The 27,965-nt window shown below is 27.2% G+C and overlaps 1 protein-coding gene across 5 annotated transcripts; it reads left to right on the top strand.

The window, feature by feature from the left end:
- The first annotated feature begins 59 nt into the window (after positions 1–59).
- Positions 60–27,937, top strand: LOC112593523 (GATA-binding factor A-like). Of its 5 annotated transcripts, none has more exons than XM_025337942.1 (6): positions 60–293; positions 12,795–12,929; positions 17,443–17,856; positions 23,388–23,575; positions 24,586–24,862; positions 26,513–27,937. In XM_025337942.1, exons 2-6 carry the CDS (start codon positions 12,866–12,868, stop codon positions 26,746–26,748), a joined length of 1,179 nt encoding a protein of 392 aa, XP_025193727.1. In that variant the 5' UTR covers positions 60–293; positions 12,795–12,865; the 3' UTR covers positions 26,749–27,937. The 5 variants fall into 5 exon arrangements, with proteins under 5 accessions (XP_025193727.1, XP_025193754.1, XP_025193745.1 ...); XM_025337969.1 differs by lacking the exon at positions 60–293 and adding an exon at positions 2,823–2,927; XM_025337960.1 differs by lacking the exon at positions 60–293 and adding an exon at positions 10,660–10,943.
- The last annotated feature ends 28 nt before the right edge of the window (positions 27,938–27,965 follow it).

Below are 27,965 nucleotides of genomic sequence, written 5' to 3'. Positions count from 1 at the left end.
CGGCATAGACTCCGCCTCTTAAGACTTCTTCAAACCGATGGCCAGCGAACGGTTTAACCACCATCAGGCATCAGTTGATCCGCAGCGCGCTCGACTATTCATTTTACGTACGCGAGTCTAATATACTATTATCGCTAGTTTCGTTTTATAAAATTTATTACATGTACAATACACACTAATTGTAAGCCGATTCGTGTATCGATTTAGTGGTTTGCTCGTCTGTGTCATACTGTTTGTTTGTTGTAAATACTCACTAATTACACGCATGGAAGTAGATAAATCGATCGAAATTTGTAAGTATTTTTTCATGAATTTTGAATAATTTATAAAAAAAATATTTAATATTAGTCGTCTAATCTTTGTTTTTGTGGATATGCATTTATAAAATATATTTTACTCCGGTTTGATATTTATTTTATTATTATCATAATAATTATTATTAGTTAACGCTTTTATTTTGTCTTTTAGTATGCCTATTTATACAGCAAAAATCTGGAACATATCTATTATATCTTAATATGATTTCTTATTCATTAATTTATCTTTTATACGATAAAAAATAATAAATAATTATTTAAAAACTATAGCAGTATAGGTACGAGTATATTCATTTTAACATGTATAACACTAGTTCACTAGTTTGACGGTATTAAAATAGTTATACATTTCTATCAAAATCTAAGAAAGATAAAAACTTTTTGGTTTGGCTTGGATATTCAAATATCTAATATACTGCAGTAATAAATTTAAAAAAAAATAAAGAACACGTTAATTATATTACATTGTTACTTTTAAATTATAATATATCATTAATACAAACTGTATTAGTTTTTAGTTTATAAATTTGTTATTCGCTTCTCAGAAATTATATTATGATATGTTTTTTTATTAATTTGTTTTGATAAGCAATAGGTATAAGTTAACCTTTGATGTTTGAATAACTTTACCATTATTATTTTCATCTACTTTATACAAATAAGGTTTGTCAAAATGTTTCGGAATTCTTCAACTTTTTGCTACAAATATTGTATGTGGTTTACTATTGGTATTATTTCCAATAGTAGTCATCTGTAGGTATTAATATTATTAACCAATAATAACAATTATAATATTATGTGATTTTAATTGAATGAAAAATACCCGTTTTATTCAATATGTAGGGAGGGTTTATTTGTTTGTTTTAGGGTCTTATATGATTGTCGTTAAAATTTTAAGTAATAAAACGGTTTTAATATCATTGCAACAACTAACTGTTCATCAAATTAGGTAGTACTTTTTATTATATTGATTATTGACGTGTGAGTAAATCTTTTTAGGTATTGTGTGAGACAGTGGAGGTTTTGTTTATTCTTGTTATAATTTAACTAGTTAGAAATCCTAATTAAATTTGTTTTTATTATAATCAGTAAGAGTTAATTTAATTTTAAATCTGACGTTGATACCAAGAACTATTTGTGACCTGCAGTAGGTTGATAAGATTTTAGATTTCTTTACTTATTGTTTAGTTTTACACTTTTACGTGACATGCGAGAGATTATAATTTTGTTGAGGCAAAACATTGGACTGTTTAACTCGAATGGTAAATAAGAATTCCGTACAAAAACGTCACTACATTTTATACAATAATAGAAGTATTGACTGAAAATAATAATTATTAATTATACAGAGTGGTTAAAAAATACATAGATATATCTATCAAAATGTAATTTAGAAACTGCATTGCGTATAAACTTAGTGGAAATAATTAATTTACAATATATAGAGAGCCTTAACTAAGTAGGTATATAATAAAATAATTAATTAAAACTATCAAGTTTTATCTTACCAAAAAATTATTACGAAAAACATTTTTGTTAGAAAAAGATTACATATTTTAATTTATCTATCGTCTACAATGTAGACTTTACTTAACATTATATTTTATATTTAAATTCTTCCGATACCAAAAACTATCAAGAAATTCGCAATTTCTATCTACCTATGATGCAGAAAGTAATATTGTTGTTTAAAAGTTTTTTTTTTTAATTATATTAAATTATAAATCATAATATAGTATAGTTATTTAATATTTCCATATTTTAATTATCTAATCCACTACATAGTCAATATCCAAACTCGTGGAGCATATTTTAACGTTCGGGGTAAAATTTGTGTATTCGTACTATTTAATATTATAACAGACGTGCCCTAATCGTAATTCATTTGTACATATTACTTAATAATAATTCCATATTGTCCGTGTGCAAACTGTCAACCCAGCAAGATAAGCATCAGCTACATAAATTTATCTCTGTCGAGTGCAGCGCGCAATTACCGTCGCGGGTGGTTATATATATTTAGGTAGGTATAAGTATAATAGCAATAAAAATAAAAAAAAAGAGGTTTTCAAAACGTAAAACACGGAAGTCCTTTTTACTATATAATATTATGATTATAGCGAACATACTTATAACAGGTAGGCGGTTGTTTACACTAGGGTGAAGGGCTGTGGTGGTAGGCGGAGTGTAACGGTTGTTGGGGGGTGGAATCGAAAAAATTCGAACCCTCGTGAAACTTATTTTTTATGCTGCACCGTAATACTATATATTATATAATTATAACCCCAATAATATAACAGTATGTATACTATATAGGTTGGAAATTTGAACGGCGGACGCGCACGCGACGAGGGCGGAACTGTGCGTCCACCCTAATAATTGGTTGGGAAAATCCGTTGGTTCCATGGCAACCTAATTTTCCCCGTGGCTTTTATCATACACACACGCATGCACACGCCCTTTTTCCCGAATTAACTTTGAAACTTGAAAGCTATGACGACTTTTTTTTTTTGAGCCAACTCGTCTCGATGATGATGCCTCCCCCTTAGTTACAACGTGCAATTTATACCTCGAGTCGTATTTACATCCTACAGCTACAATGTTTACCAAGTAATATATAAATTTATATATATATATCTATGTATTAATTATTATTATATTACTGCTTTTATACAACTAATTGCTTATAATAGGATAATGTTTTACTATGTAGAGTAATTATTATACTGCAGATATTTTAATTATTTTCTAATTGTGATGCCTAAAATTATTATTTTACATATTATTTAAAAAATAATTTTAACATATTACATTTATTTATAATAGACAATATGATGATTTTAGTTTAATTTTTTAATTTCACTTACAAATCATAACATTGCTTAAAAAATTTAAACGTTTTCTCTGTTTTTATAGGTACCTAAGTATTTTAGGTATATTTTAATTATTGTTATTTATATTATGTTAATTTATTATGAAGAGTTATTAAAAAAAGTAGACATATACCTTTTTATCGGAACGTTAATTTTATTAGTTATAATTCAAATTGGTTTGCTGAGTAGTCCAAAAATTGCATACGTTTATAAGAAAATGTATTGATTAATAAAAAATATAAAACAATAAAAAAGTTTACAGATCAGTGTTTTGATTGTTTAATGATAATATTGATGATACTTTGATACTAAATTAGAAGTAATTTAATGATTTAATGAACAATAAAATTTAAGTATATGATATATTAATATATATTTTATAAAATATACACTATTAAAATATTACATCTAAATTATCTGAATTTTTAGATATCCACACAAAAAACAAATTCATAGATATTCGAAGCATTCCCAGCATAATTTTATAATTTATTGAGCTTTTTTATATTAAATTCTACATAACTTAAAACTTTTAAATGTGAAAAATTTCAAAAAATATCATTTCTTCTGTATACTATTTAATGTACCTACCTACCATAACGTCTACAACCGTAAGTGCTGTTTATTATTTGCAATTTATCTATACCATCATGTTAATATCAAATGATCTTCTAACATTAAAAATATCTATCTATAATATAAAATTATACAGTTATATTTAAATCTAATACATTAATATTATTATGCTACGACGACTTACTTCATCTTATCGATTTTATTGTTTATTCTAATTTCATCTTACACGATACACATTTCTTGAAGTTAGGGTACTTAGGACAAGGTTAGGTACTACATATATTAGTATTGTTAATATTTTATTTCATTCTTATTTTTATTTATTTCTTCAGGAAGATAAAGTATAGCTTATCTATTTTCCGTATTTACGTTTTTTCTTTGTAAAGCATATTAAAATTTACAGTACAATATATGCTTTGTACAAAACGTATAAAACGTAAGAACAATAATTCTGGAATGCGATGAATTTAGAATAATATTCAATTTTGTGTAACTAATCATTAGTTTTGTTTAATTGATGCAGTTTTGATTTTTTTCACACCATAAATTGACAAAAATTTCGTTTCAATAAAAAAATTACGCACAGCTAGCTTAACGACCGCAGACGATTTTCCTTGAATTCGTTGACCATCATATTATGCGCGGAAGTCTCGTTAATCTCAGTATGTACCAAATACCCGGTAAAAGTTTGATAGAAGCTAAAAAAAACACTATTACTAGTTGTTACCAGATACGATGACTTGCAAATATACGATTCTTTAATTACTACACTCATCATCATTATTCTAGTTATGGCGTTTACTGACTCCAACTGCAGAACGTCGTTGATTTTTATTTATTAGTGTCGTCGTTTTATAATTTTATGAAAACTTTGTAAATAACGTGTACGTAGTACATCATTATTATTCCTTTGAGTTTTGACTATATTTTTATTTTGATCGAGATAAGTTGCTGTATCGTATTAGATGAATTAGACATAAATATATTCACTAAGCTATTATTGTTTATTGATATAACTAGTTAAATAACCTGAGTAGATATTTAAATTTGATTGATGAATGGTGATGAAAACTAAACTTATATACGATATATTAAAATATTTAAATAAAGATAACTTTTTTATTTAATTATAATGTTAATAATTTTTTTTTAAATATACAATTTATTTCAAAAATTGGGTGTATAATAATTATTGTTTAGTTTATGATTTAAATAACAAAAAGTTGATTCATAAAAAAAAAACTGTTTATTTATTAGCAGTAATATTTTTATATCGAGTAAGTGATCTATCTAAAATGTGTATTTGAATAAGTATATTTTAATAATTATAATTAATTATTAAGTTACTGGAGACTTATAAATGAAACTGTTATAAAATAGAAATATATTATATCAAATTTTTTCAAACGGGTATTATTTTGATAATTATAATTTATTCGATTCTTTTATAAAGAAATATATTAACAAATCAATATTGCAGTGAGTTAGTAATCTAATTATGTATATAATTGTTGATTTTTAACTATATTATAAATATAATACTGTGATGATTTCATGTTGGTGATTAAGATAATTATTTATATTTTTTTTCCATGTAACTGAAAAATATAAATATTGTATTAGTGTCTCATTAGTCTTATAACTTTTTTTTTTTTAGTTTTAAGTTTAACATTTTTGAAGCTTTTAAAAAAGAAAAAAAAGACAAATAAACTTGAAAACATGTCGATAAAATGTAGTTAGTATAATACAATAATGATATAATGATAGTATGTAAAATATTATTCTATATTTTATTATTAAATAATATAATATTAAAGTTATTTTCTTTCGGCTTCTAGTAACCGGGACAAAATTAATGACCGGCCGGGACACCGGTACATGGTGTTAAAACCGGGACGAATGGCAAGCCTATTATACATTACATAATATTCTATTAATAATTTACAATTATTGCATTTGAACATTTTTATTTTTTACCAAATGTTTATTTTCTGATCTAATAATTATATTATAATTAGCGTTGAAGTAAATAACTTAACAGGTTTATGTAGTGGTACTCTAATGATTAATGTTTCATTCAAGAACCTCCGTGTCAATACATTCATATCGTTAAAATCGTATTAGGTTAGATTCACTGGTTGTTGACGGATTGTTAAAAAAAAAAAAAAAAATGTTATTCAAATAACTTTTAAATCAGTCACGACTATTTAAATAACATCACGCTACTGATGGGACCGGTTTGCGCAGTCACACGAATAAGATTAAAAAATTTAATTTATAAATCCTAACACAATCATCTTGGCCCGCACATTAATAATATCAATGTTAGTTTATTATTTATACGCCATATTGTGTATGTTTGTGGTTAATCTGTTAATGACACACACATGCTTGCATAGTGTAGTCAAGTTTTAAAAACAGAATACGAGCTTATCCTTTTGTATATTATAATATACACGAAAAAGATGCAAAGAATTTTAGATTTGAGCTGAATATTAATACACCAATGATATAGATGTAGGTACTTAAAACTTGTCCTGTATAGTTTTATTTTCTATAGGTTATGGCATGCTTTTAAAAACAGTGTCGAAGTGATATTATGTGTATTAAAATAATAAAAAACACGTCACTTGTCTATAGATTAGCAAATGATTCTTTTTGTTTAAAAACGTGTTTTTTCCGCACTATAATCGCACGAAATCGGTTGTCAGTTTATTTTATAGAACAATGTGATAAACAATAGTACTTATAGATTAAACATGATCGATATCATGAATAGTACGCCATCCATTTTCGGTAAACTTTTTATATTTTTATAAGTCATATAACTAATCATCAGATTGAAATATTAAGTACGAATGTACGTTTCTTATTGATTATTAATAAATATAAATATTACGTATACATGATATAAATCATGTGTTTTACAGGCATATATTTTATTACACCCAACACCTTTCTTATGGCCTTGGTAAGTTATTTTAGGTCATTACTGCAGTCATATATTATAGGTAATCATTTCGACAAATCCCGTAGACAGTAAACTGTTCTATCTGCAATCTACATAACTACATAGATCAATACCCGGATCATGTTACAAATGATATAATTCATGATAAGGTGATAAAAACAATGGTTATAGATAAACAATGTTTGTAAGCATATTGGTAATAATCACATTTTTTTTCTGTGCCGTGTAAGATAAAAATATTATATACAATGATTTGGCTGTTAATCGATTATCAAATCATTTATCGTCTTGTCCTAATCTGATAAAATTTTGTATGATAGTGTCATATTTTTATATTAATATTATTAAAAAAAAGTGTTAAATAACGTCATAACAATACTTTGAAATTTATTAAAGTTTATCTCCATAATGATAATATATTATTGAGCTATAATATGTATTTGATGACTGATATTATATTTTTAAATTATAATATTAGATGGGATATAATGATATAAACATCGAACTTTATATAGTATTTAAATTTTATTTTCAAATTATCAAATATTTTATAATATGTACAGATAAAAATAATTATAATTCCTTTTTTTCATTACTTATGCGTGCTTAATAATTAATATTGATTTTGGGATCAATAGGTGTAATGCTAAATTCATAAGATTGTAATATATTTTTAAAATAAAAGGTTACCTTAAGAACTCAAATTGTATTTTTAAATTAAGATCAAAGTACAGTTAATTATTAAATATAATAGCTCGAAAATATCTTCAAGTAATATTTCATATGGTATTGTATTCATTATCTATAGGTATATTATTACCTTTTTTCCATTTTTTAATTACTTATTACTATATAAATGTTTGGTAAACTCAGTTAAATCATTATGAAATTAATAATACAGACTTAATCAATTAATTTTACACATACACATAAAATATTCTTCAATGATTTATTTATTGATCTCTTGAATCAGAAATATAAATTAATAATATTATTGTCTAGTAAAAGCATGGTAATCATTCCATTAAACCTAATAAATATAAGTATACTAATAGTACTAAGGTTTTTAGTCATTTTTAATAACTCTGTTTACTGTTTAGATTTTATAACATATTAACATTTTATATGTGTGCGCTGCACGCCGATTATTCATTTATGTGGAATTCAATCGTAATATTTAATTTTTTAATTTTTGTAAATTTCATCATCATAGAAACACAATATTTTTTTTAAAAAAAATACGAATTAATAAATTACCTAACACGTTTATTTTTTTCGTTCATCATAATAGTATTAATAAAATGTATGAACGTATAATTGCAATTCGTGTATATTTTCGAAAAATTGAGCTAAAAGACATTGTACAATACATAATAAGACGAAAACACAAATTTCTGCACATTTAATCTGTTACTAACTTAAATAGCCTCCAATATTTATTGTATTTGTCTCAAAACCATAAAATATCATTACGCCCAAGACACGCGTTCGCTTTTTCAAATCACTGATGGGGTTTTATTTATTAGATCGGCGCTACAAGACAACAAGAATAATATAGACTCAGTTATACACATTATTAAACATACTTATGTACATATTTACACACACACGTAAACACATCTACATATATCTTTAGTAACCAGAACGTACACCCATAGACCACGAACACACAATTACATATACTTTAAAATGTTAGTAGGGTAACTCCTACAGATATATTAAATCCTTGTTGTTTGTATGTTTATGTGAACGATTTTTCAGTTTAAAATCGTTTTTACGAGCCCGAACGCATGTATGATAATATGTTTTTTGGATATCAAACGAAAGCATAACATATGACGGCTAATATAACAACATATTCAGTACAAATGGTTTTTTTATAATATAATATATAACGTTTAAAATAGCGTACAATTTAAAAATATTGTATGTAATCAAGTTGATTATTTGACTAAAAAAAAAAAAAAAGCGAACAGTGTTAATGCGTATGTGTCCAATTGTTTGGTCATATATTTCTGTGAACATAAATTATTATTATTACATAATATTATCTCAAAGTATTTAATCGTCGTACCTAATAATAATATGTATTATGTTCCCGAGTTGTTTTATAAATATTAGACAATAATAATATCAATTAGATTGACATTAGAATGTTGTTGTCGTGATGCAAATTAATTGTATAGACATACAATGTTTTATTTATTAGTACAAGTTTTAATTGATATTTATGCGAATAAAACCAATTCGTGTTGCCAAGATAATACGCGCACTCTGTCCAGATCAGAATCTACAAAATATCGTTTTAAAAATATGTCCACTAGTCAGTTTTAGTTAAAATCGAACAGAAAAATTTAAAATTATTCGTGTTAACGTAAGTTGTAACCGTGGCGAATCAATTTACCGCGGTATAAAACCAAACCTAAACAAACAATATCCTAAAAGTAGGTATTTTAATTCGACTATTTCAACTGTAAACTGATAATAAAAATATAATTACAGATTATTTAAATTATATCATTGGGGGGAATTATAACGATACGGAGTTTATTACTCGACACTAAGACACTAATTATAATTTTGATTTATCATTTCTTAGAAAAACGATTCTATCTCCTATTATCTTAATCTTAAATTGCACATTTTTTAGATATCGATGATGTTAGGTTAATTTCCTAATAATAAACGATGATCAATTTCGAATAGTTATAAATGACGTGACATTTTATTATTACATAGATTATGCTCGTTGCTCTATAATTACTTATTTTAATATTACATGTAGGTACTTATTATAATTTATATGGAGAGAATTAGGCGCGCGTAAGAAAGCGCTTTAATTTATTTCAAATAGATTAAACGTTTGCTGTAATCAACGGTGTACGTGACAATATTATATTACTGATAAGATATTTTTTTTTTCGTTAATGTAACTGATATAAATAAAAACTAATGTAAAACGGACAAGGTCCCATATTGTAGGTATTTGGTGTGTAGAATTTTTGGACAAATATTTGAAAACTCCATGTTGAATACGTATTAGTACTTAATCAAATAGTGTAATCTATAATACCCATTGTACCCTATTTTTGATATCAGTTAATCATACAATCAAATATCACTATAGTTTAAACATATAACATAATAAGTAGCATACACATATCAAATATTGTTACTTTGAACCTCACACTATATAATATAGTTAATAATGTTATGTATACAAAGTCTTAATGTGTGTTGTTTGATTAAAAAAAATATGCTCGTTCTACAAAATCAAATAAAAATATAATTTATTTAGAAAAAAACGTTAATAACGAACGACGGTCAAACGTATAATATAGTATATTATACCGATATAATAACTCCAAATTCTAGTAAAATCATCAATGACCTGCCACCTTGCAAAAAACACATTAGGTCTATCCAATAAATACGAAAAGTGAATTTAAATAAATTTATGAAATAATATTAATAAACCTGTATTTAAATTAAGAAATTTTTTATAATCGACGTATGATTGACATTATATATATTATTAAATTATCGTACTTTTAGTATAGTGTCGAACGAATTTTGTCTATTGCGTTTATTTTTCAGTAATTTTTTGTTTGGTCGATCCGAAGTAATCGGTAACAGACAGACGCGTCAGACGCAAAGGTCAAACGGACGTGTGGATGACCACCACACTACCCATTACCGGGCATTACTATATACATAACATTATTATTATTTGATGCTTTCATTATTACAATCGTATAATACGAAAACAGTTTCTTTTCAGCGTGTGTGTGCATATCGATGAAGAATAACAATTTAACGAGGTTTTTTCTTAGGTTTTTATTATTCATCAGCAAACTGTTAGATTAGAAACATCTATCTGATTATTCTGTAACCTATTAAACGATTAGATTAATGTGCCCAATCCACTGCGCACTGCATCTGTCCAATCGTATATGCGTCCGGCAAAGAACGATAAAAACCTTCGAAGGCTGTACAAAACGTTTACGTGTGCAATATAATATAATACTCAATTATTTTTCTTAGTTTTTTGTTCGTTTGAAATAATAGTTTATAAAAATCATTGGAATATTTTCACCAGTAATCGGTTAAAACATCGTTAACTCGTAATCGTTTGACCAGGCGAAACTTCGAGGACTTCCACAGTATCGCAACACGACAGTTAAAGCCAAAATATATACGAAACACGTACGTTACAGGTATACTGAATTATTGTCATTAATATTATTGTTAGATCGTATCCAATTTGTAGCAGGGTAGGCTAGTAGTAAATCAATAATATTTTTATTATTTGCACCGACAACATCGACCATAAATATATTTTAATATAATATTAATTCGATCGCCGCCGACACGGGGAGGTACACAAAAGTACTCGTCTCGTAGCCATGAAGCACAGTTCAAAATGTTCAAATTAAAGGGTGTGAACTATAACAGATTTTTCAGTGTAACGCGAGGTGTATATTTTATATTATAATATGAAAACTTCTTTTATCGTTTGGTCGTTTCACAGAGAGCTGACCATCATTGTTTAACTTACAATATCGACGATAACAGTGATAACACATTATGTCGTATATTTTAATAACATTATGATGATGGGTTTAAGTTATACTACCCATTATCGCCTGCAGTAGTACGAGTATAATATATGTATAATGTAAAAAAACCTAGGCACCCGGATAACGATGAAGCGCCGACGCGTACACATATACCTTTGTGCCTCTGCCTGCCAGCCTGCCTACCAGCCCGTGTAGTATACTGAAGTTAATTATTCTTCGAAACACAATGCCCACAGTCCCACACCGAATTACCTTATCTAAATCCATGTACACGAAAACAGCCTTCTTATCACACCGACATTAATTGTCCGAACCTGTGCACCAGCATATTTTGCAGCACTATAGAAACCTATACTTATCTCGGGCGATTGTATACCTTGTCGCCATGACGTAACCCTTCGTTAAAAGCTTATCTCACACACACATACACGCACGCACCTCTATAATATATATATATATATTTAATAATAGTAATAATAATATATTATGTTGGTATACTATAATGTAATATAATAGTATTATTTATGTACAAAACATAGGTTTGAGTCGTGTTTTTACGAGTTAATACATTCCTACCAAAATATTACAATGGACGATGCAATTATACGACATTTAATGCATCGTTATGTATATCTGCGTAAACAATACAATCCCGACAAGGTGTTACTCACCTACAATTCGATCAACAAATTCAGAATCTTCTTACGGTTATTTATGATTTTTACAAATTATATTATTTAAAATAAGTAATAACTGACATAATCATGATCACTATTCAATTATGGTTTCTATCAAAAGTCTTTTAACAAAAAATTATTAACACTGATTTAAATTTAGCGATGACCCGTGAATTCAGTCATCGGTCTAACATAAGATAGATACCTAGGACTGGGATCGACAGCGACGGCCGAGCGCCCGTCTTCGGGTAGCGAGTTTTCGAAAGCATACAAAGCGTTTGCTCGCGTGTATATTATTTTAATAATATTGCATACACCTTTGGACCGGAAAACGGTGTCATACGGTATTCCACCACCTCTGGTAGTTCTATATCTATTTATAAAAAAATTATTTGTATAAAATACAATATATGTACGCGTATAATCGTTTATTGTTATTTGTCGGTTATCTTATAACGTGCACCGCGGCAATGTTAACGAATGACTATTTACCCTCATTCTTGTATTAATTTATGTCGTAGCAAGTTTAGATAATAAGTAATAACATAATACCAACTAGCCAGTCCCGTCCGTACACTACGCATTATCCTCATAATATATTATAAATCTATTACCTAATTTTATTACACACGCATATATATATAAAGATAGGTATTTCTTATATATACGCATCACGTAAACATTATACGTTTTCGCAAGATGAGTGCCCAGTTAAGATATTATATTTCGTAAAAATAATAATTATTATTTATTATTATTCATGAAAGTATAACATTTTTGTGTGTGTTCATGTTGACCAGGCGAAGAATTCACGGTGGTCCCCATGACAATCGGCCGTGGCTCTCGGTACCCGTGAACAGGCGATGAAGTCATGTTCCAATGTTCGTCAACGAGTACAGTCGGCGCCAACGCAGGTGTCGTCTCCAGTGACACGCGTAAGTACCTACCCGTATAATAAACCCATGTATATCCATCCAGTGTATCCGCACCACAACCGAGACCTGTCATCTTCACCCCTTGCCCTATCGTTTCCTCAAGGACCGTCATTAAACTAGCCGCTCGGCAGGAAGACGGATCCATACGAGGCGTAATAAAATTATCACACATGCTGCAGGGTTATCCATAATGATTCATACGGTTATAAATGGTTATACGTTTTAAGTTTTTCGGTTTACAATGATAATTAATAGTTGAAATTTATTTTATAGTACCTACATATAAATGTTCTATACGATTTAACTTAAATACAAATACATATTCAAAATAATATAACTCCAAATTTATCCTATACTTGCTCCACCAAATTATTCGTTTTGTCTACTAATTGTTTATAGTTCCTCCATAGTTAATGGCAATAAAGGTATATTCACAGTATCTTTAAAACACATCTCCAAAATATGTTATCATGTTGAATAATAGATAAAGTAAACTTGGAGGTCAGGTGCCAAGCATCAGATAAATAATTTTTAATAATCTCGTATCATGTAGTATCGGTTTGGTTGGGTTGTACTTGAATGTCATTTTTTTTTTTATACAATTTTCCAGTTATTTCATAAAATTATCGTCAGTGTGTTAGCGCCCGACTGATATATAAGTATACTGCGGTACCTACACCGGAAATAGTTGACCACTTTGTTCCTCAGCGTTTCTACGTTTTAATTTATTATTTCAACTCAATTGAAACAGATATATATATAATAATGTAGACACTCCACCACAGTAGATACTTTTTTATTATACACCGATTCTTCTTTCATTGAAGAGGTTTCAATATTAATATACCTAATTTTCATCATTCATAATGCCTTAAATTGAGTTCGTAAAAAGTTAATAGTTATTTATAAGTATATCTATTATATAAGAAAGATAGTACATATATATATATATATATCACTCGTATGTAGATTTTCACCAGTATATTTATGTTCATAATTTAGTTTGTTTAATTAGCTATTCGAAAGTGGTGGAAATGAAATAAAAATTATAAAGGGAGTGAAATAATACAATGGAAATAACTTTATCGGCAGGTAGCTTCAGAACAATAACGGATAGAGAAACTTTATGTTACTAAAAATCACCAAATAAATAATATGATGATACTAAGATCAAGGTATTGAAGGCCTCCACATATGAAATATGAATATGAGCTTACCTAAAAATCCCGATTTTCTGTAGTATATCTGTGCTACGTCTAGGCCCCGAGAATGTGCCATTTTTATGAATATTTTCAAAATGTTTTAAAATATTTCAATATTAATTGAATAATTAACTGTTTGTATGAGTGAGATAAGAAATTTAACCAAAACGTCGAGAAATCAACTCATTCTTATACAAGGGTATTCATATGGGTAAATTTATTAACAACAAAATAAATATACAAGACATTTTGAGTATTTTTAGAATAGGTACTTCATTATTATCATATCGTGGAATCTACAAGATTTTGTGATTATTATTTTTCTAATTATTCAAGTATCTTCTTTTTTCAATATTTATCTGAGATACACATACGTATTCCTCATACTATTTAATAAATAGTAGGTATGCAGATCAAATTTATCATTTGCAAATTGTTAAGAAAATATAATGATAAAAATAAATGTACTTTCGTAAAGGCTTGTGATAATTGATGGGGTAGAGGGAGAGGGTAGAAATTTGTCCAAATTTATCCATTATCCTATCTTAATTAGAAAGTTGTGTAGTTATATTATCGTTATTTGTACGCATTTATAGGTTGGCTTGGCTGAGATTCGGTTTGTATATACATAAGTGAAATAAACTGTGCGTGTAATGATTAAAACTATTTAAAACATACATTATAAAAATCAAAAAATGCCGATAAGACCGATTAAGAAAACGTTGTATTGCGTTATCGATTTGATTTTTACGCCTTGACCTTTGACACGTCGTTCCACCGCGAGCCCCGCTCTCGCAACAATAAAAACACACACACACACGCACTTAGGGCGTTATAATAATTTCGATTGATGTTAATAATATACGGTTTGTGTGTGCATATGAGACCTTAACACACACACAATAATAATATGTATAAATTTAATATTTATATTAAAATATCACGCGGGATAGCGGCGTTTGGTTGGTCCGACTATCGTTTTCCCGTCTTTTATCAAACAATATATAATATTATAATATTATACAATTGATATATTATTGTATTTTTAATTTTTAAAGGCAATCTCAGATCGCGACGAAACGCGACAATTATCTTTAGTCCGCTGCGTGCGATTACGTATGCGATTAGCTGTCGTTGCGTTGGTTTGAAAACATTTTTATTGCACTCTCGGACCGCACATAGAAAACTAGTTCATAAATTATTATATTTTATTTTTAACAAATTTTTAAATGCTAATATTTTATATTTCTTATTACCTCTTTAAATTTCATTCATAATAATTATTTTCTAAGTATTTACGTTTTAAAATTTGGTGTTATACAAAAGAGTATGTTTTTTCTCTGTATATAATATGTAACTACACACACATAAGGTAAGAAAAGAAGATTGTTATTGTCTATGATAGAAGTAAAAATTGTGGTTAACATTTTACATGGCCAAATCGCATTTATAATTTCTTTTTTTTCACGTTTGAAATACCAATATATTGTAGATTAATTGATTAGTTATTTATACAATGATTAATATAATGCTAATAGCGCTTCACTAAGTTAACAAATATTAGTCCTACAGTTGTTTTTGATTTCCTTACGTACTTCGATTTAGTAAGTAAAATATTATACGTTATCTAATCGATGGAGCATACTATTTGTTAAGTTACGTATTAAGTATTTATAGTACAATTATATTTACAATAAATTAAATTGTCTTTACTTTTGATATTATTATTTACAGTGTTATTTTATTGTAAATATTCAGTTAAAATTGGACTAACATAAACGTCTAACAGAATACTTTATTATATTATATTTTGTTTTCTGTTAATCGTTTATAATAGTTGATACATTTTTCTATAATAAAAATTAAGAAGTCATAGATTAACCATCTAATACTCTAATTTATAATGGTTTCTATAAATTACACTTTATTGTAAAAACAAAGATAAAAATATAGATTATAATTAGGAATTCAGTTAACAAAATTGATAATAAATATTTCGATCTCAAGTCGTAACAATTATAAAATAATTGTACAAAATAATAAAAATTATTAATAATTCATGTTAAAAGCTATTTTATGTTAAAAAAAATATATATGATAAGAAAAAAAAATGAAAATAAAATAGATAATTATCTTTTCAATTTTTAGTATATATAATTGAAATTGTTATATTTTAATAATCAAAATTAACCTAAATAAATAATCCATATTTTTACTAATAAATATTTTAATGCAATTTGTTAATTGCTGCTTAGCTATATATTATTTCCATACAAATATCAACAACCATCAGGTCAAAAATAATTTGGTTAATTTTTTTCTGTAAAATGTTTATGTGGTAAAAAATACAAAAATAATAAATACACATGTGAAATAATTATGATATAAATTACAATTTAAATGAACCCGAATTACATTTGAAACAAATTGAGATTTTACTTAAAATTAATATATAAAAGTAAATTATAAAATTGATTTGAGTATAACGAGGTTCACTCGTAATTGTATAGTTTTAAAAAAGGTACGAGTTAATACAGCTGTAGTAGATGATCTAATCTAAAGAACGCGCGAAACATGTCCGGTTACCGATATTTCTTTTTTGACAATCGGAAATTTATAATGACTGTATATTTTTTTATTGATTACTCATTTACCATAAATTAATAGCTGTATGCCTGGTATCTGTTTTAAGAATTTTGTTTTGCTCATCTTTTTTTTCGATAACTATTACATTAGATATTCAGTGGCTTCCTCGATATTTTTAGTTTTTTAGTAAAATATACTTTTATTAATGCATCATGGTCATTGGAATCTCTGTAAAACATTTACTATTTGGTATAATAAAGATTGTTAACCTAATCTCATAGAATTTTGAGCTATATAATTATTCGGCGATTTCCAATGAACTAAACGAATTCAATTTTTATTGGGTAATTTTAAAGTCAAAACAATTCGTTTAGATGAATATGCTTTCATTACACATATCGATAACATTTTTATTATTATTATTATTATTATTATTATAATCCATAAGTGTATAAAGTATATGGTTAACTCATATTATTTATTATATAATAATACAACCAATTAAATGAATTAAAAAAAAGAAAAAAAAAAGCAATTTATTAAATTTGTCACCTCTTAAAAAGTATCATCCTATATAGTAATATACATATGTAATAGTTTTGTTCTGATACGCATTTAAAAAATAGATTTTACTGCATAAAAAAAATTATTATATTATAATGTACTATACCTATGTGTACAATGATTATTATACACGTGCGCTTGCTTTTTTTTACGGGTTACAGAAATCGGTTACCGCGGTCATTACCATCACGATCGGATAGTATACGTGCCGTCGTCCAAACCTAACATGTTCGGTCTTGCGCACCACCAGTACGGCGCACCACCACCGCCACCACCGCCGCTGCCACCGCCGTCCACTGTCGGCACCGCTGTGCCAGGCGCCACCACGCACACGTGGCAGAATACGCCAGCCCGGGCACAGAGTAGCAGTCACCACGTCTCTGCCGCCGCCGGTTCGCCGGCCAACAACAACGGTGGCGGGATTCCCGTCGGTGGACACCCGAACGTCGTCCCGATGTCGTCGTCACCGTCGACGGCCACCCCGCCGTTCTACCAGAACGCCGCCGCCGCCGCGGCCGCCGCAGCCATTATGTGGCCCAATCCCACGGCCACCACATTCCAGGCCCATCACTACGGTACGACCATAATATTATATTAGAATATTACTTGACGATTTGGCATCGTCACGACATAACATTTTAACGTTCTATCATTGTGCAGGTTGATATATTATTTAATATATATATATTTTAATGTAAAATATTCAATTATTTGCTCTGCGAGCATTTGACGACTTGAATTACATTGATCAAAGACGGATTTTCGAACCCCTCAAACTTTCTCGATATTCCGATATTGGAGAATAATTTCAAATGGTTTGAAAAGTTCGGATAAAATCTCATTTTCGAAATGCTAGAGTTAAAAATGTCTTAATGTCGATTACAACTTACAATTGTATTATTATAAAACGCCTTATTCAATTTTAACCGGCTAATCTGCAAAGGCTATTTAAAGCCTTTTAAAATTAGATCTTTATTGCAATGAAAATAAAAATACATTTTAAATTTGTAGTTCGAACATTTGGAGGATAATTCTAACTTTATCTCTTTTGATCCTTCCTAAGTACCTACCGACTAGATCCGATTTTCCATCTACAGAAATCACCATCAAAGTGCAAAATTAAACGTCTACTGCTAAAAATGGTGTATAAAAAATTAAAACACTTATTTTTATAAAACAAATATAGTCTCATTAATTACTTCGCTATAGAACTAAAAGTATTTATTTTTTGTTTAGAAAAAAAAGATAATTTAAATTTAATAATATGATTTAAGTTATAATTTAATCATAATAAATATAAATATGGAATTGTGGTTATCAGTATCACTCTCTAGCATGCCTTGGTAACAACTGATAATAATCCGTTCACAATAATGTTTTGTTTCATTTTTTTTATAAAACTGTTTTTTAATTTTATTCCATGGCAAAAATTCTAAATTATACCTAGTTACATACTTCAATATTTCTGAAACAATTACAATATCTAAACACAAAATACACATATTTTTGTAAAGATAATTTTGCATGTAGACATTACGTTGATATGCGTATTAGTTAATAACAGTAATTATTAATATCAAAATACAATATTGCTCGTACTATTCATTTTTTTGTTTATAGTCATGAAAATAATTTTATCTAAACTTTCTTAAAAATGTATCATTCATAGTTTATTTTAACCGATTACAATATTATACATTTGTATTTGTTAATAATTTTATCGAACAATAAAATTTTTGTTCTGCTAATTTTTACATTTTGTATCAAAACCTTATCATAAACATTTTTAAACTATAATTTAAAATTAAGATAGTATTATATCATTAATAATTTTCTATTCATACCCTATATTTTATTCTTATAGTTATGATTAATATTTTTTTTAACTTTATAAGACTTAGGAATTAATGGATAACTCAAAATACCAAATAACTTTTAAATAAATTTTATAGTTTCGTGATTTTCAAGCAATTGAATATTCTTATTATTATCATCAAGTAATTAATTTTCAATACACTGGTTAATTCAATAAAAACACTATTAAACTGTCTAGTATTTTTGTTCTTTAACCAAATATGAAATTTGACCATTAAAAATATAATTCAAACGTCATTGCTTAAGTCATTACTCAATGATAACACTATTAACACTATATATTTATAATTATATGATATATTTATACGTGCTATTATTATTTTATATTTACTATTTAGTATTTAGGTAAGCATGCAAAGCATGTGATACAAGAGTAATATGTAAATATATATTTTCGATTATAATTCAACTGTTTTTTGTTAGTTACTGATAATTTTTATAAAACGATTTAAAATAAAATACCAATGAAAATATTATAAGCAGTTGATCACATATTATATTACCTATTAAGTTTTTAATTAAAAGTAAGACAAAGACGTAGGTAATAGTTAGATAAAGACTTTAAAATCAATTTTAAAAAGTGAATGGACATCTCGATGGTTTTCATTGATCTCTGTAATCTGTAGGTTTATTATGCCTGTATATGTATATCATATCTTTTTTACTTCGAAAATTTAAATTGTTTTTGTTATAATTTATAAGTGTAATTATGCCACTTAATGCACTGTCGTTTATATCTACATAATATTTACTGAAATTATATAAGGTAAACATTATGGAGATACGCAATATATATTCAAATCTATTTCATAATGCCATAATATACTATATTATTGATTAATAATATACAAATAACAATATTTTTATTTATGTTCAATACATAAAAATATCATAGTACGACGTTAATTCAAATTTCAAATCCTCTTTAAAAATTAGACATCGAATAGTAAATACAATTTAGCACTTTAGTGTCAATATGTAAATCTATTCTTAATTAAATAAATTTAATGTATGCCTAATTATTTATAAAATATCGATTTAATTATAACCGATATACCTATTATATTCTTGTAGATGATGAAAATTAATAATAATTGTTAAAATTTAAAAGTGAGGTTTTATTTTATTTTCTTAATAAGTTTTCTTTAAAGTTTTAATGATATGGATAGTTAATGAGTTCATACGTAACATGGGACTCAATATTTTCAATATGTTTAAACTCTTAATTTATTGTATTTTAAAACATAATTTCAACCCTTAGTATAAATCACTTGTCTAAACAGTTATGCAAAATGTATACATAAAAACGTATTCTATAGCAATAATACAAACTATTTTTCTGATTTAATTTTTCGTTTTGTTTAAATATTATTATCTTCAATATAAAGATTATGCACGACATGTTTAAATATAAAATAGTATCAATATGCACACAGATAATTGACTTTTATGTATATTAATTAATTATTGGTTGCCACTTATTTATAAACTGGAAGAAATCATAATACATCTTAGTAAATTCGTATCACTTTTTATAATCATTGTAATTTGGTAAATGACGTATGAAATCTTATAAGGTTATTTATGGGTCATTAACCTTATTTAAATAAGAACGTGAGAATTATTGTGATTTTTAGTGAATCACGTTAATATAACCGTATGAAATAGTAATATCGAAAATAATAGAGATTAATCAGATACAGGATATTTGTATAATTAATATTATTATCTGTAACAAATATTTGGCTTAGAACAATAACTATACGTCTGAATAATTTATGTACTTTGCAATAACATTAATGACGAGTGAAAAATGTTATTTTTCGTTCAACATAATTTTCACAACATTATAAATTACTCGTCAAAATTATATTTTGTACATTTCTTCAGCGTTCTTTGCACATCATGTTTTTATCGTTTTACATGATAATTTATATTGATAAGCTATGTATTTTCTTTAAAATTATCATTGGTAATGAATGTTAATATTATTTTAATATTATCGGTATTTGTTAAAGTGAGATAATATTCGTTGAAGTATATACTTATGCTCTTAGTACTTACAATTTACATGCTCACTGTTACTAACAATTTAATACATATATGTAGGTAGTATATTTTCATTTTAATAAGTAGATACATATACATTTCTAATCGTTTTAAAATATTACCGATGTGCTATAATAATAAAGTAAATAATGTATTATATATTAAATTGTATCCGTTTATCTATCAAATCTATAATTATATCATTATCATAAATCATTATACATTATCGCATATGTATTTTTGTAATTTTGTATTAATATATTACACACATTTTTATTTCTTGTAATTTTATAACTAATCACGATTAAAATAATTTTGTTTACTTATGTTACATAATATGCTTAGTAAAAATACTTGAATACTATAATTATGTTCGACATAATGATTACAAGATCTTTAGTAAGTTTTTATTAAATAAAAAACTCACTTAAAAATATATTAAAATTAAAACGAGAACGATCGAAGAACTTTACTATAAAATCTATTTTATGTATAGGTACAATAGTGTATGTGCATGTATTGTGGAGTGGACTATTTAAAATCGGATACTCGTCATATTAATTGTGCATTTTTATGATAAAGTATTTGAACAACGTAAAATTTTAACGAATAATCATGTTCATGATATATAATCACATATACAATAAGTTATTTTTCTTTATCTCTAATATTTTTTTAGATTATCTAGCACTCTTGAATAAACATCATACAAATAGTCCCGATTTTAAACTAAAACTATTAGACATTTTAAAACATAATTTAGTAACCGTGTTTGTTTCTGTAGTGTCATTGCATTTAACAAATAATAATATTGTATAGAGATATAGGTTATTTGGTTTTCTTCGTGATTTACACATATAATCATCTTGGTATTTTTTTCATAATTCTTTAATGATTGCGAATTTCTACTAAAATCGTCAGAATTATCGTTCATTGGGAATTAACGACGACAACATTTCCATAAATAAGTCAATATTTCAATCCGTGAGTACGCAATAAATATTTTTATCAATTTTTTAAAAAGTATAATGTGTTCATTACAAATAACAATAGTATAATTTAGTTTATTTTAAGAATCATCAACACGCTCTATTCAAATATACCAGCTATGTAGGTAAAATCATTTACCTACTGTGATTATTGATTAACGTAAAATATTTTATGAAAAAAAAAAAAATAACTTATTAGACCGTAAAATAAATGTCACCGCATTATACTCCGGTAGTAGGTTTTATATAGGGATATGCATGTATGTATGTTTGAGTGTTGGTCTCACAAGTCTGATCACCAGTCCAGACGATTACCGATGGACTACCGTTTTTTCCTGGCGACGACGACGACCCCGATTACCGGTTTCTTCTTCGTATTCGTCGTTGTCGTCGTCGCGGTCGCCGACGTCGTTGTCTTCGTCGTTGTGTGTTGGCGCGTCGAAGGCGGCGGTGGCGTTATTATTATTGTAGGTGTATATAATATAATATTATGGAATACAAATAAAAAAATATTTTAAAAAACCCCACCGACCTCCGATCCGATCGGAACATGACAAATTACTCAACCCGAGGGACCAAACACGATCAATTAGTCCCGAGTGCATTAACCGGTTGCGCGCCCATTCCCCCCTTCAAGCTCATATGGTAATTTATGTTTGGCGCCATACGGTTTTTAAAACACACTCATGCACGCACACTTATGTTTATTCACTTTTTTTATTTTATTTAATACATTTATACATTTTTATTTTTTTATACTATTATTATATTCTGTTATTTTATTATTATTATAATTATCATTTGTTTTCACGTCACATGAAGCGTTCGGTCGCATCTGTTTTTAATAAAGATATTTACACTGAATTCTACACAAGCCGTATCTATATTATAATGTAATAGAATAGTTAGTGGAGATCGGAATGCAAAATTTGTCCGTAAACTGTATAATTTAAATTATTATACCTACCTTGTGACTAATATTGGTTTTAATAACATTATTGATATTGTTTAAAATAAAAGTGATTTATTAGATAAAACTTACCAATATTTTTTTAAATTTATTATTTGTATTATGTTTTTATTAAAACGTGTGAATTATAAGCTATTTTTTTCAGTAATGGCTAATCTAGAAGAAATATGAAACCCTTAGACAAGAATGCATTTATACTCTAATAAAAATTACCGTGTTTTAGACGCCGGAATGGATTTGCAGTTCGGAGATGGCCGAGAATGCGTCAACTGCGGTGCCATCTCCACACCGCTGTGGCGTCGCGATGGAACCGGGCACTATCTGTGCAACGCTTGCGGGTTATATCACAAGATGAACGGCATGAACAGACCACTTGTCAAGCCTGCCAAAAGATTGGTCGCCTTCGAGACCGTGAGTTTAGATACCTCTATTATAGTAGTATAGCGTACGTTATAATATACACTATTGATTATAAATTACGGACGCGAAATACTGTAAGTCTTATAATACGTCATCGATGACGTTTTGGTATTATTCGATAAATATTGTTAAATAGTAGTTATAGAAGTTATGTTATACTTTCAAACCACATTTTTGGCACATTAGTTATACTTTTAGTGATAGACTTGATAGAGTGTAGAAAATTGAGATCGCACATACTTTTAGTAAATTTTAATGCATTTATATATTTTATAGAACATAACTATACTGTCTATACTCTTATTGAATTTTCGTATTATGACGTGTAAACATACTTTATCTTAAATAGATTTCGATGTCAGTGATTATATTATTATATTTGATCACTTAATTCAACAGAAATTAACTAAAATTGTATAATTACAATTAAAAAAAAAAAATCAAGTTAAGTGTTGCTAACGGGTCTTCAAAATCTTTACGCCTGTACCATACTTTCATAATTATTTTATAATTTATTAAATAATTAGTAATGTTATAATAATATCCAGATGTACGAGTTCAACGTCGCCCGATTAACATGTTTTAATAGAATCATTACTCAAGAATGTTTGTGAATTTTATTTGTTACTAGGTTTTCATCCTTAATTAAATTATTATCGCGCGTGTGACAACTATAGGTTTTATTTTTTTAGTAATTTCTTCATTAAATCATTTCTTTTTTTCTAACACTAACAATTTTAAATGATTCTTGTCATTATTGTTTGGAAAAAAATAACGTCTCAATTAACTAATCAATGTTTAGACAAGATTTATTATACAATTACAGCAATAAATATAATAAGTATGTTATACTTATTTAAAATATCAGATATTTCAGATATCTGATTACAGGTAGCTCAATTTTCGGACTTGTTTCAATCTTCCATTTATTGTTCTCATATTTATTATACATTACATTATTCATTAATTGTGTGGTATATTTAAATTTATTTTCTCCATAGGCATCCAACAGACGTCTCGGTCTGTCGTGTACGAATTGTGGCACCCGAATGACCACCTTGTGGAGGAGAAACAATGACGGCGAGCCCGTGTGCAATGCGTGCGGTCTGTATTACAAATTACACGGAGTCAACAGGCCACTAACAATGAGAAAGGATGGTATCCAGACGAGGAAAAGGAAACCCAAGAAGCAGCCTTCATCCTCATCCTCTTCTTCTAACGGCTCGTCAAACGTGGAGAACCACAGACAATCCACTTCTGCAGCTATAGATCTATTAGGTTAGTAAAAAAAATGGTTTGCCAATATTATTATGGTACGAGAGTTTTTAAGAAAATTTCGAATTTTAAAGACACAGTAAGAGAACGTACTTATATATATATATATATATACAACACGGTAACACAAGTCATGAGTTTCGTGGCTGAGAATATAATAGGTATAGTGAAGAGTAGTAACTACAGTCAATTCTAAACGTGTAACCGGGTGATAAAAAAATATAATGATCGATTGAACTGAAGTTAAAAAAACTAATGAAAGAAATTATAGTAGTTTACAAAATATATCAAGAGACGTCTCGTCATTAAAATTATATTAAACGGCAATAAAAATAAGAGGTTGTAGATAATTAAAACTTTAAAGTTGTATATATAATATGATAATGAAACGAGATAAAACTATAATACCTACACTATAAACGTCTTTAATACTCGATTACACCAAACTATAATATATAATAAATTATTAAACATTTGAAAACGGTTTTATATAACTAACTATTAGTTGCAGAAATAAAAATATTTATTATTTTGTTCATTCCATTTCCGCAATATAGTGATAGAGTGATAAATAATATTATATAATGATAAATGATAGCAAATATGATTTTAAATCATTGAGTACAGATTCAAATCGATGAGACGTAGATTTCTTGTTTATATTTTGATTCAACCGATTCATCCTCCAATCCTAAATACGTCATTTCGTTCATATAATGGCCTTATAAATACTAAATAATAATAATAAATTTATAATAATTATAGAACTTACCTCAACCACTTAAAATACTTAATCATATTTATTATCTATGTGTAATATGTATGCTGTATTGACAACACACCACTTGAATGTTAAATTTCTCATGGTTGGTTCAAAACGTCAGATTTTACTTATCGTTTGCAGCAGCGGACAATATTTTATATCTTAAATTATGCAGTTTTGCAAATATAGATATATAGTGTAAAATGAAACTTAAGATAGGATAAATAGACATTTTTTAACCATGTTGTTTATCAGTAAAAAAAAAAAGAATAAACTTGCAATTATTCATTAATTTCAATAATACATTAAATAGTATGAAAAATGACAATACTTTACTTTAAGTGTTGTATAATATTTATAAAACAATTTAATTATTCTAAACAAAGATAAGTTTACAGAACAATTTACCAATTGTTCAACAATAAAAAAAGTAATAAAATTTTTGTTATACGTAATAACTAGGCTTTTATAGGTTTCTAAAATTGTCATGCTTTATATAAATATATTTAAATAAATATAGCCATATTATAAAAATGAATATTTATAATTTGAGCAATCTAAATCCAAAATTATTTTTATATATTTTAAGGTTTATATTTATTAAAGCATATTATGCATACATTGATTAGCGTTTTAGAGCCTTTTCTTTGGTAAAATAGAAAAATGTATGATAAAAGTATTATTTATTAATATAAAATCAAAATTTAAAAATTGCAATCAACAATACATTTTTCAAATGCATATTCGATCATTATTTTCTGCATACTTGCGTGTATATTTGTGAGTGTTTTACATTTTTTATGTCTTCGAATTTATATTAAACTGACAGGTTTAAATCAGTCACGTGACCATTTGATAACAGATAAATTTACATAATTTTTTTTTTTCAGTGAATAAACATCATACAACGGTGGAAATCAAACACGAACACAATTACGATTCGGCGGCGGCTGCGGCTGCCGCTGCTGTGGCCGCAGAACATTTCCTTTTCACCGGAACAGCAGGCAGCCATCATCATCCCCAATTAAGCGGCTTCAGTTTTCCGCTTCCTCAAACTCCGGTACCGGCTCACAACTACCAACACCTGTTGAACGGGCACGTCAACAACAAATTGATGGCGTCCTAGAATCCGATTTGTAAATATAAACCGAAGTCTGAACAGCAGCCGCCGTCATTGGATTTTGTACATAATTATACTTATACATAGTATAGCCTATCATACTATTATCATATTGATATTATACAATATAGTCAACAAGTTCGATTTCTTATGATTTCTCGACTTATTAAAATATACAATAATACTAACAAAATTAATAAATTCTAATAAACGTTGTATATGCCTACTGCAACACCAAAATTATATGACAAAATAAACGTGTTAGGTATAGTAAAAATTATGACATAATGATGCTGTAAAGTTACCGTAAACGTACACATTATTGGAACACTCGCAATACAATATTGTATCACGCTATTTTCCTATATAACTTTGTTTAAGACTAAAAGTTATTTGCTTATCACGTCAATCGTGTATTTCTATTGTATTTAAATTTTATTGCGGTAACAGTCGTGCATTCTAGTTTTGAGTCGACATCCATTTAAAATTTAAATGGAATATACGACGTAAGAACTTATTAACGACTAGTTGTTTTGAAATTTGTCTAGTCTTTTAAATGTATATAATATACGCTATAAGCATTAAAATTCACTGATTTACTAATTCATTTATATTTTTTGTATCCACTACTTTCGTTCGACGCTTAATACTCACAAAATTATATTTATCTGTTAAAAATTGTACATACTATTTTATTATCGGGACCTTAGATAATAGGTTTTTTACCAAAACATTAGAAATTATTCTTGGCGTGTCCTCACTTTTAAAATGCCAAATTGCTATTTTTCTCTATGTACTTATGTAAATTTACTATTAACTTATATGTATTGTATATACTTAATGAAATGTAAAAAAAAAAAATAACTATTTTATAAATATGATAATATATATTTACGACTTAATCATTGTATACAATTAAATGGCTATCATCGTAAATTACAATTCGTAATGTTATTGTTCTAGTAACAAATACTACGAGCATGCGGTCGGTGCATATCTATCAATTATAATACAACATTATCCCTAAAGTTATGTATATTATATAGTATATCACACAAAACATTTATGGTAATTATCTATCAATCTCGATGTATTCTACTCAAATAACACGATGGCAAAATGTATGTATTTAATAATAATTATTAAACAATTATATCAAGATCATAAATAAAAAAACCGTTTTCAAATGTATAACAACGTACAATATACTGAGTACTAATATG

This window comes from Melanaphis sacchari, unplaced genomic scaffold (assembly GCF_002803265.2).
Source record: "Melanaphis sacchari strain LSU unplaced genomic scaffold, SCAv2.0 Contig0_pilon_pilon, whole genome shotgun sequence".
Taxonomy (NCBI): domain Eukaryota; kingdom Metazoa; phylum Arthropoda; class Insecta; order Hemiptera; family Aphididae; genus Melanaphis; species Melanaphis sacchari.
The sequence above is the reverse complement of the archived record's forward strand: the minus strand, read 5'-3'. Positions and strand labels throughout refer to the sequence as shown.